This window comes from Anguilla rostrata, chromosome 9, assembly GCF_018555375.3.
Source record: "Anguilla rostrata isolate EN2019 chromosome 9, ASM1855537v3, whole genome shotgun sequence".
Classification (NCBI taxonomy): domain Eukaryota; kingdom Metazoa; phylum Chordata; class Actinopteri; order Anguilliformes; family Anguillidae; genus Anguilla; species Anguilla rostrata.
In genome coordinates, this window is record NC_057941.1 from 50,848,795 (window position 1) to 50,861,022 (window position 12,228).

At 49.0% G+C, this 12,228-nt stretch overlaps 1 protein-coding gene across 1 annotated transcript in view; it reads right to left on the bottom strand.

The window, feature by feature from the left end:
- Positions 1-12,228, bottom strand: part of fryb (furry homolog b (Drosophila)) — a 74,655-nt gene that overhangs the window by 29,805 nt on the left and 32,622 nt on the right. Inside the window, exons 14-29 of the mRNA XM_064352742.1 lie at positions 12,093-12,179; positions 10,878-11,049; positions 10,333-10,465; positions 9,056-9,163; positions 6,956-7,193; positions 6,298-6,453; positions 5,690-5,776; positions 4,141-4,400; positions 3,517-3,706; positions 2,793-2,917; positions 2,538-2,595; positions 2,189-2,280; positions 1,918-2,090; positions 1,485-1,645; positions 1,018-1,128; positions 416-570 (exon numbers count right to left, since the gene is read on the bottom strand). Coding sequence (XP_064208812.1) covers positions 416-570; positions 1,018-1,128; positions 1,485-1,645; positions 1,918-2,090; positions 2,189-2,280; positions 2,538-2,595; positions 2,793-2,917; positions 3,517-3,706; positions 4,141-4,400; positions 5,690-5,776; positions 6,298-6,453; positions 6,956-7,193; positions 9,056-9,163; positions 10,333-10,465; positions 10,878-11,049; positions 12,093-12,179 — 2,306 coding nt within the window. The remainder of the gene's footprint in view (positions 1-415; positions 571-1,017; positions 1,129-1,484; positions 1,646-1,917; positions 2,091-2,188; positions 2,281-2,537; positions 2,596-2,792; positions 2,918-3,516; positions 3,707-4,140; positions 4,401-5,689; positions 5,777-6,297; positions 6,454-6,955; positions 7,194-9,055; positions 9,164-10,332; positions 10,466-10,877; positions 11,050-12,092; positions 12,180-12,228) is intronic.

The window sequence follows — 12,228 nt, forward strand, 5'->3', positions numbered from 1 at the left end:
GTCCGTAACCCTGGTCCCAGAGAGCCCCAGAGGCCTTCTGTTTACTGCATTACACTGACTGTTATGAATATTATGCACTTTTATTAATATCACATTTTTCTGTATTTAAAGTTTTCTGTACTTCAATTGTATTATCTCCATCATCTTAAAATTAGCTTACAACTCTCCTGACATTATACCTTCTCACACACGCACACGCACACGCACAGACACACACATGCATGCAAACACACGCACACATGCACACACACACACACACACACACGCACACACACACCCACGCTCACACACACACACGCACGCACACACACACAGGCACACACACTCGCACACACACACACACACACACACACACACACACACATACACATACTGTACACACACACACACACGCACACACACACACACACACTACCTGCTCCCGCAGACCGTGGCGATGGCCTTGAAGCAGCCGGAGGCGAGCTGGTAGGACCCGGTGAAGCAGCGGTCCACGGCCCAGTTGAACAGGTTGACCTGGTCGGGGTTCAGCTCCAGCAGCAGGATCACCACCTCACAGCCCAGCCGGTGGACCTGCGTCACATGACCCGGGGGAGGGACAAACTCAGCGTCAGCCAATGGCCTGCAAGGTTTCATGACACAGCTTCTCTGGTTGTTGAATGGTGCCACAGAATGGACAAACTCTGGGGTTGCTCAACCCTGTTCCTGGAGATCTACCATCATGCAGGTAGATCTCCAGGAACTCCAGACCGAATAAAGTACACCTCATCTCCTTGAGCTGCTAATTAGTACAACCAGGTACTACAATTAAGTTAATACAAATTAAGGTTGAAAAGAAAACCTACAGGATGGTATATCTCCATTTCACCTCAGGTCAATGTGATAACCCAAATTTTTACTCAGGAGGGTACAGTAAATAATACTATTTACTAAATTTCCAAACCCCACTTCCTGCAGAGGTCACAGGGGTCACACGAACCCCACTTCCTGCAGAGGTCACAGGGGTCACGCAGCTCGTACCCGCAGGTCGTGACAGGCCAGGATGTTGTCCAGCCACTTGTAGAGGTACCCGTCCGGAGAGAGGCCCACGTTATCGAACACGGGCCCACAGCACAGCACCGCCGACATGGCCTGGAGGAGAGAGAGAGCGTCACGCAAACGCACATACAACATTACAGAAACGCACATACAACTTTATACAAACATACAAAAAACATCACACTAACGTACATACAAAATCACACAAACATACATAAAACATCACAAAAATGCACCTATAACGTCACACTAAAGCAAATACTACATTGCACAAACGTACATACGTACATCTGCTTATTACAGGCTTTTCAAAGTGTTTTTAAACATTTTATTAGCAGAGCGCGAGTAATATTTATACACTTCCTATTTCCATTTCCTCGATCTGGGATTTGTACCAGCAACCTCTGAGTCACAAGCCTAGTTCCCTACATTAAGGCTTCGCGCAGTACCTTGAGAGCGCAGTACTGGTATCGCGTGATCTGGTGGTTCCGGTCGCTGTAGCGGTCCAGCGGGGTGAACATGACGCTGAAAGGCCCCGCCCACTGGCTGAAGAGGATGAAGAGGTGGTGACGAAGGCTCTGCTGGGGGAAGAGGAAGCGACGGTGGTGGACTGGGGTGGGGGGGGAGGGGGGACAAGACAGAGAGTGAAGGAGAGAGAGGTTCATCAATCACACTATTTTTACATTCAGGCATTTAACAGATTAGCTTATCAAGAGCGATTACACAATGTACACTGTGTACTAAGTGGTTGCTGTAGAGGGGTAACTGCATACTGAGTGGTTGCTGGGGTGGGGTTAGTGTGTACTGAGGGGTTGCTGTAGAGCATGCATTGATTGGTTGCCGGGGAGGGGTAAGCGTGGTTGCCATGACGTCTCTCCATACCGGGCACACACTGGATGAGGTTGGCCACCATGGCGCTGAAGTGGGCCCGGATGTCCTTCAGCACCTCCACGTCCTTATCGTTCTCCGCCTCCAGCAGCATCCGGGTCAGGTCCACGTACTCCAGGAAGAGCGCCCCCAGAGCGAGGGTGTCCCGCTCCAGAGCCCCGTTAGTGCTGCGGGACATGGGGGGGAGGGGGAGGGTGGAGGGTCAGAGGCGCAGTCCGGGGTTCGACTGAAAGGGGTTGCAGGTGTAGGCGGTGTGTGACAGCACCTGTCGCTGATGACTCCAGCGTCGGCCAGCAGCTCAAAGATGCGCAGCAGCTGCAGCCGGAGCAGGTCCCTCCTCTCCCTGCGCTTCTTATTCTGAGACAGAGAGAGAGAGAGGAGGTTTACACACACAACAACCCCCGCATCACACACACACAGATACAATGCGAAAAATGCACACACAGCAGCATGCACACACACACATGCGTGCCACACACACACACCGTATACACACACACACAATCAAACCGCTGCACACACACACATGCATACACACATGCGCACACACACACACACACTCAGACTCACATACATTCACACACATGAACACACAAACACACACACACACACACCTCTGGTCTTCGTTCCAAGGCTTCCTTCATCAGGGGATGCAGCTCCTCCACTAGCTCCCTGTACAAACAGCCGCCACACAGACATCAGAACCCATCATCGAAGACCCAGCCTAAGAATGTATCTGAGGAGGGGGAGTCCTGTTCCAGGAGGCCCAAATCCAGTTCTGGATTTCATCCCAACCTCTGCTACTGCCTTTAACTACGAAACCAACTGAGCAGAGGTCACTGAAGACAGGTGAGCTGCTACCTCCGTACCTGAAGACCAGGGCGTTGGTGCGTCCGAACCCCAGCACCAGGGCCTCGGTGATCTCGATGCTCTCTGATCTCATCAAGGGGACCAGTTGTTTCAGGAGCCAGGCTATGGAGGGCGTCCCGATCACCTGATCAGGGACACACACAAACGAACAATAAGACACTCTACGCACTGGGCTAGCAGAGGGCAGCTATCTTACATTAGCGCCTTATTGGCAGTGCACATATGTGGTCTCTGGTCTAAGAGAGCTTTAGCTGGGTTTAGGTCACAGCAAATATGAATATCTCTAGTGAATGCACATACACTTCATCCACTGTAAGTTGCTCTGGATAGGAGCATATGTTAAACGAAGGTAATGTAATATGCTCATGACACCAGGCACTAGACTCAATATAAACCATGCTAAGGCCCACCCTCAACACAAAAGGAAAGGTGATCCAGAGCTACTGTACTATTAAATGTTGTTCAGATTAATTGAAGGATCAAAGTCCCACACCAACGGTTTTTTAACAGCTTGATTTCAGATTCAAATTACCTGAACAACCAAATGGTAATTTATTCCTAACCTTTCGGTCCACCATGTCCCTCATAGCCCAGTCAATAAAAACCAACCCACCTACAGTGGGATGGGTGACAGGGGGTGGGTCTCAGGGGGGTGAGGGGGGTGGGTCTCAGGGGGGGGCGAGGGGGGCGAGGGAGGGGGCGGGCGGGCGGGCGGGCGGAGACCTTGTTGTCGTAGCTGACGCTGCCGTCGGGGGTGGTGGCGGTGATTTCGGGCGTGGACGCCCTCAGGTGGCCCGAGCTCATGATGCTGGGTTTGGCCACGCCGAAACAGAGGATCAGGTAGTTCCTCCACAGGGTCACGTACCCGTCCCACGTGCCTGCCGTGCTCGTCTTCTTGGCGTTAGCCGGGTTACTGTCCAAAAAAAACCACATCCGGTTACTTTCCAAACAAAAAACATCGGGTTGCTGGCCAAACAAAACACACCGAGTTACTGTTCAAATGAAACACGAAACACCAACAGGTGATTTAGCACAATCATAGACAGCCCGCACACTCAAAGATATGTGCCCTCAATGTACAAAAGGACAATAATAATAACAACAATAGCACTTTTTTCATATGGTATTCAAACCCATTAAAGGGGCAACTAAACTAAAGATACAACCAAAGATGTAAACATGGCCAGATAAGTTTGCTCAAAAAACCATGCCTTCTGTGTCCAAAGTTTTAGTTTGCCAGCACCTTCGAACCCGGCATTGCGCATGTCCTGAGCTTAGACGCACAGCTCAGTCACAGGGGTAAGATTGGGGGTGACGGGGTGGGGGGGGGGGGTGTTGGGCGCTCACTTGGGGTCCACCAGGGGCATGAGCAGCTGCAGGCGGGTGAAGGCGTAGGGCCAGGCGTAGCTGAGCGCGGTGGGGCAGTGCTTGGGCAGGTTCTCCTGCCGCAGGAAGCTGTACAGGCACAGCACCCAGGGGTCCTTCACCGATTGGGCGAAGATCCACACGTGGGAGGGGCTCTTGACGTCGTAGTGGCTGTTGACCAGCTTGGCGCTCCACTCCACCAGCCACTGCAGGTCCACGTGGTGCCCGAGGGGCAGCGTCGCCTGGGAGGGGCGAGAGAACCGCCAATCAGTCCAGGACCTGGAGCACCAGCCAGCATCCGGGTTTTCGTTCCAACCAGCCACCTTAGTTTTAGTTTTCTGACAATTCTATAAACTACCTATCAGTTCATGTCAAATTGGTGCAACTCCGGTCCTGGAGAGCTAATCTGTGTCTGAGTTTTTGTTCCAACCAGTTACCTTAGTTAATAGTTTTCTGACAGCTCCATAAACTACACATCAGTCCATGTCAGTAGTATGCGAATCTGGTCTTGGAGCGCTGCTCTGTGTCCAGGTTTTTGTTCTAACCATTTACCTCTTTAGTTTTCTTACAGCTCTATAAACTACACTGGTTCACTCCTGTACTTGAGCACAGTAAAATCTTTAGGATGCACTTGCAGTCTGTGGCTGTAGCTGGTGTGTATGCAAATGTCGATTGAGCTAATTAATTTGGAAATTTCCCGACTGAAATTAGAAACGTAATGACCTAATTTCTCAACTGAACATTGTAATGCTCACGTAAAAATTGCTACTGGCAACTGAAGGCAACCGAGTTCTAGAACGCTGACCTGAAATTTTGAAAAAGCATTCTAAAAAAACCTGCTCTTCAAAGGTTTAACAGAGAAACGGCTACATCTTTGCTGACGCCTGCGAAGCCGGTTTAAAGACACACAGACGCATAAGTCTGGTCCAGCCATTTCGAAAGGTACGTGGTTTTAAGGTCAGAAATGCTTGGCCTTGCGCGCCTGTAGCATTTCTTCATTCCAGAAGCCTGGTGAAAACCGGCCTTCGACCACAACTATGCGGCACGCACGCTGACCATATTTCACCCTCTTATCCTTCCATTTCAAAGCCTCTCTTTCTCTTGCATTCCTGACCTAATTCCACCACTTCTCTCTCCTCCTATCGCTCTTCAGTTCTAAATAAATGAATTATTTTGGGATCTCATTTATCATGTGACTAAGGAATAATTTTGCACATTCTGGCAGACAGTGTGAGAGATTTTGTGGTCTGAATATGAATACTGCCCAGCACACAAAGTAATGCTAGTATAAATGACCAAACGAGCCACCCTTTGATCTCTGGCGATAAGGAGACCAATGGTTGTGAAATAACCGTGCAGACCTGTCAGTGAATGAGTTTGCACAGTCACGCTGAATATCGTCCCCTGTTTAATTTACCCTCTGATTCAAAAACATTTATAAAGACAGTGGACAGAATAACAAAGTGCACATGCGCACACGCGTGCACACACACACACACACACACACACACACACACACGCACACACTCACCGTGTCAGAGACGGCCACGTGTACGAAGCTCTCCAGAACAGCAGAGCTCAGCTGATCCATCACCTCAATCATGGGCTTATCATCATCCTGCAGGGAGAAACTGCTGTCAGAGCCAGATACAGACCCACAGACACACACCTACAGACACACACTATCCGTCTGTACTGTCAGAGCCAGGCACTGACCTACAGACACACACCTACAGACACACACTACCCACCTGTACTGTCAGAGCCAGGCACTGACCTACAGACACACACCTACAGACACACACCAACCATCAGTACTGTCAGAGCCAGACACAGACCTACAGACACACACCTACAGACACACACTACCCGTCTGTACTGTCAGAGCCAGGCACTGACCTACAGACACACACCTACAGACACACACTACCCGTCTGTACTGTGAGAACCCGGCACTGACCTACAGACAAACGCCAACCGTCTGTACTGTCAGAGCCAGAAAAACACCAACCGTCTGTACTGTTACAGCGCTAACACTGACCTTCAGACACATACTAACCACTTGTACTGTTAGGGGCAGACACACAGCTAAACCCCAAACTCCCCCCCCCTCCGTTCCCCTCCCGTTCCCCCGCTCACCTCGGGCTGCCCGATGGCGGTGAAGAGGAGGCGGATCTCCCGCAGGATGGCGACGGCCAGCTTGCGGGTGATGGGCAGGCAGGAGCAGAGCAGCACCAGCGCCAGGCCCTCCACGGCGTGCAGGACTGCGCAGTGACTGCGCTCGGGAGACATCCGCTGCAGGGGGAACATGCGTGTGTGTGTGTGAGTCCTGCTTTCGGGTCTGTGGTTCACGGTAATGTAGCGGGAATGCTGTTATAATGCGTTAATAACATACCTTGTGAGAGCGGCTCTTGGTAAGGCTAAGTGCTACAAAGTGTCGGGAACGTGGTTATAACGCGTCATAAGCGTACCTCGTGAGAACGGCTCTTGGTGGTGCTCTGTGCTACAGAGCATTGGGAACGTAGTTAAAAGGCATTATAAGTGTACCTCGTGAGAGCTGCTCTTTGCTACAGAGTAGCGGGAACCCTGTTATAATGCGTTACAAGCGTACCTCGTGGGAGCGGCTCTTGCTGGGGCTCTGTGCTACAGAGTAGCGGGAACCCTGTTATAACGCGTCGTAGCGCCGTGGGCCTATGCTACAGTGCAGTGGGACTGGTTATAGGCGTGAGGTACTCGTGGGAGCGGCTCTGCTGGGCTCTCTACAGTGCAGTGGACGTGTTATAGGTCGTAAGCGTACCTCGTGGGAGCGGCTCTTGGTGGTGCCCTGCAGGGTCAGCCTCCACTGCGTGAGCAGCTGCAGGAGGAGGCGGAGGGCGGAGTCCAGCAGGCCGGGGTGCGTGTCCTGCCCCTCCCGCAGCAGGAAGCTGGTGAAGCCGAACAGGACGTCCTCCCGCCAGTCCCACAGGTCCACCAGCAGGCTCTGCAGGGAGTTCTGCGCGATCAGACGCAGCTCGTCGTCCATGTGGATCGTCAGGCTGGGGGAGACACGGACGCACACGCATGAACACGTGTACACGCACATACACACACACACACACACACACGCATGAACACGTGTACACACACACACACACACACACACACATGGACATACACGTGTACACACACGCACATACACGTGTACACGCACATACACACGCACACACATGAACATGTGTACACGCACACACACATGAACACGTGTACACGCACATACACGCACACACACACATGAACACGTGTACACGCACACACACATGAACACGTGTACACGCACATACACGCACACACACACATGAACACGTGTACACGCACATACACGCACACACACACATGAACACGTGTACACACACGCACATGAACACGTGTACACACACGCACATACACGCACACACACACATGAACACGTGTACACGCACACACACATGAACACGTGTACACGCACACACACACATGAACACGTGTACACACACACACATGAACACGTGTATACGCACATACACGCACACACACATGAACACGTGTACACGCACATACACGTGCACACACACACGCATGAACATGTGTACACGCACATACACACATACACGTGTACATTGTGCACAGACACACACACACATACACAAACACGCATGGGAGCGCGCACACACACACCCTCAGACACACACATTTTAATTCTTTATTTAGGTCCACATTTATAAAATACATCATAAGGGCCCGAATATATTTCAGTTGCTGTCTGATGTCCTTCACTTGAGTAGCAGAAAGCATACCAGTAGGGATAAAGCAAACAAAATGCAGGTTAGACATTTGCATCTCTATTGCACACACACACACACACACACACACACACACACACACTCTCAAACATACGCTGTGTGGATGTAATGGAAACCCAGCCCTTTAGTTCTTGCTGTGATAGGCTGCCACTCACATTAGGGAAGTGACTCATATTCCCGGCTAGAGAACATGAACACTTGTCAGCTGCACCACAACCCACTACAGTCCCCCTGTCACGCTTCTATGAGAAACATGCAATTTTCCCACATAAGCTGAACACCCCGCAATCATCCTGCAGACCTCCGCTCCGCTCGGAGCTGGCATGTCCTGAAAGAAGAGTCAGAGCCTATTCACACGGGCGTCGCTGCGGAGACAGCGCGTCTGCTCGCGGCCTGGGGCTCTGTCACAAACCGCCTGTCCCCCCCCGTCAAATGCCCGCACAGGTTCACCGGCCTGTGGGCCGAGGGTCTGCGGGACACTCCAGACTCTTAACTCCCTCACAAAACACGCAGTCAAGCCGTTAAACAGCGAAGGCAAAGGGTTCTCTAACTGCACAGTATAACACCCAATTAGCCCCCCCAGGTTAGGTTACACACAGTCTGACTCCCTCTGCTAAAGGGGTGCTCTAATGCAATGCATTGAGCAGAGTGGTTTTATAACAGTCTTATAGAATGGTTATACAGTAAGTGGGGGGTGTTATAACATTGTTATAGAAGTGATATACAGTCTTATAGATGTGCTATACAGCGAGATTGACCAGGGTGGTGTTATAGCAGTGTTATAGAATGGTTGTACAGTGAGTGAGGGTGTGTTATAACACTGTTATAGAAGTGATATACAGTCTTATTGATGTGCTGTACAGCGAGATTGACCAGGGTGGTGTTATAACACTGTTATAAAAGTGGTATACAGTGATCACGGTGGTGTTATAGCCGTGTTATAGAAGTGATATACAGTGATCATGGTGGTGTTATAACCATGTTATATAATGGTTATACACTGATTGGGGTAGTGTTATAACTCTCTTAGCATTGTTACAGAAGTGACAAACAGTGAGGGGGAGCCAAAGGACACTCACCGTGACAGCAGGTCGATCAGTTCCAGTTTGGACATGCCGTCCGGCAGGATCCGAGGGATAGCAGCCACACACGTCCTGAAGAGATCGATCTTCGGCTTCCTCTCCCCCCTGTCCCGAGAGAGAGAGGGGGACAGAAAACATTCCGTTTCACACTCAGTGAAGGCCCAGGTAGCACCAAGCACAATCAGACCTGACAGGCCAGTTTTCAGAAAAAAATCTTCAGAATGTCTGGCAGTAAGCAGAGCATTGCAAGACTGATTTAATGAAAAACTGCTTCCCTGCCAATAAATCCATGCGCTGACAGGAGTCATCTTGTATGTGATTTAGTTATTTTCATCTTGTATGTGATTTATAGTGTCGTTCAACTCTCTAATCTTGGCAAACCATCTCTGCTTAAGTATTTTTTTTGTGTGATGAGTCACAGGTTCGAAAATGAGAAACGCTTCCATATCTCTCTCAAGTGCTATTTATAGTTCTTAAATTGTTTTCTGTGGGAGGGAGAGAGACAGCGAAAATGTAACTTTATAATTAAATATTTGTGTAATCAATACAGCTGATAATATTTTCTTTCAATTCTAAATTGCTCCAAGCAGCTCAGAATGGGACAGACCTGGGTCAAATAATCATGTGAAACATTTTTAGACACAAGTAAAATTCCTCATGATTAATGACCATTTAGAAAATATATATCTACTTTCAAACAATATTCAGATGCAAATTTTCTGAGCAGCTTTTTAACTGAAGGGTTGCCGGCCATTCAAATACTTTTGACCAAGGCCTGAGGTGGGGGACTGGTGGTGATGGTGAGCATTTGGGGTACATCCACCCACAGTTCATTCATTATTATTATTTATATGACTGAATTTATCAACATACTCAGACCTGTACCCAAGGATGTAAATTTTCAACTTTGGGGAGGGGGGGGGGGTATGGGTATGTGGCAAAAAACAAGAAATTTTCTTCAGGATTTTTTGGGGGAACACTAACAGTGCCACCCAATACAAATAAGATAATATTTGTTTTCCCAATGTTGTGGCGGGAATGTTGGTGCCTGTACCAGCCCTGCTAATGCTATAATGCTGGAGCATGTATAAAGGTCCACCCACATGATCATGTTCTAGAACTCTGTTGCTTTCAATTGCCAGTAGCGATTGTTACATCAGCATTGGAATGCTCAGTTAAGAGCGTTCCAATCACATATGTGTGACCTCACACCTTAAAGGGGTGATGTAATGATTCTGGATGCACATGTGTAAGTGGTGTCAAAGTACACCCACGTGATCATGTCCTCCGGCTCCTTGTTCAGCATCTGCAGGCTGGTCTTCATCATGCAGCGGCCCACCTCCTTGTCCAGGTGTCTGAGGATGTGGTCCAAGGCCTTCCGCACCTGTGAGTAGTACAGGGCCATACCTGTGTGGGGAAAGAACAGCATTACAGACCTAACTGAGAGGATCCATTAGACGAGATTTAACTCTACACTTCATTTACTAATCTAAGAGATAAAAACAGACCTGCTGCTTTAAAGGAGAGATTCAGAGACAAACAGGAAACAAAGGAAAGCTAGTCAATGATTACATCCAGTCAGCACACTGAATAAATACAGAGAACCCTGATTGGATTTTGATGACCTATGGGCAGGGCTATCCCACTTTGAAAACTCAGAAAGTCGCCTCCTTCCTTCACCTAATCAACAGAACAAGCCCACCCAGCCAATCACCAACCTTTCTGTTCTATAGAACAACCTCACCTAGCCAATCATCACTCACTTCAGTACACCACACCCCAGAACACTGGGGCCGGGGCCCCAGGTCCGGAGACTCACCGATGAGCTTGGCCTCCTCCTCGGTCAGCGTCTTGCTGAGGAAGGTCCTCTTCTTCTTCAGCGTGTTCCCAGAAGGCAGTGTGGCGCCCGTGTTGGGCATGGGCGGCTCCCCGTCCTTCTGCTGCAGGTTGTCCGCGATGACCAGGAAGGCCCGCAGGCCGATGTTCATCCTCTGCGAGAGCAACGATCGCCGTTAACCGCCAAGTCACGCTCGCCGCGTTCACTCGCACACGCATTCAACTGAGAATCCCGCCAAGATACAGTATGTCTAACACAAAGGGAGATCTGCCCAAGATGGCCGCAAAACAAATAAATATATGAATGAATAGAATGGTGTCTGCGCCCTGCATTAGATTGGCAGCCTGTCCAGGGTGTATTCCTGCCTCTTGCCCAATGCATGCTGGGATATGCTCCAGGATGCATGCTGGGATAGGTTCTAGCACCCTCTGTGACCCTGACCAGGAATAAGTGGGTATAGATAATTGATGAATAAATAAATAAATAAATAAATAAAATGATACAATAACAGACAAATTAATGCTCTGTAATAAAAGGTGACTCTGAACAAGGTAGCCACCCTTCTTCAGTAAGGCTCCAAACCTGTCCTCAATCCTGATTCAAGATCCAAGCCAGGGTAAGGAACAACCCCAGTTAAATTCAGGAAATTAATTCATATTCTCTTGTGTCTTTTTCATTGCTGTGCCGTTTCATTGTTTGCTCTTGAACAGAAAAGCGTTGTGTTGTATTGGCTGGCTTCTGTTATCATGACCAAGCCTCTCTTATCTCAACGCCACTCCAATAAACGGAAAATAAATATCGTATATTCCTGGGCGCAACCTTCATGGAACTCCAATCAGATTGTATTGCACGTCACCCTTGTTCCTTGTGGTTTTCTTGCACAATTCCAAAACCTTATTGTCTTACTACAGGAACAACAGCTCATGTTTTTTTTTGACTTCACTTCCTCTTTCTCAGAAAATGACAGAATCTTGGAAGAACGGGCTTCACACCTTCTCCATGTAAAGAGAGTTTTACAATTTTGGGCGAGAGTCTTCCAAGCAAAACAGCTGTAATAGCATGATCGCTGGGTCCCTTTAAACAAATGTGTACAGCTGAATAGTATTTCTGAGTAATATTTATGAGTTTTATTTCTACATTAAGACAACGAAACAGGGCAGTAATTTAAAAAACCTTGGATAAGAAAATTCACCTCACCTCTGGATTAAGACTGAAGGCTTTTGCTGGCTTTCCTACAGACAGCAGGTCAAAGAGGATCTCTTTCATTGCAAAATCCAGTCTTTCCTGCAAGGGCACAAACAAAACAATTGATAAGAAACCACTAGGGGATCGG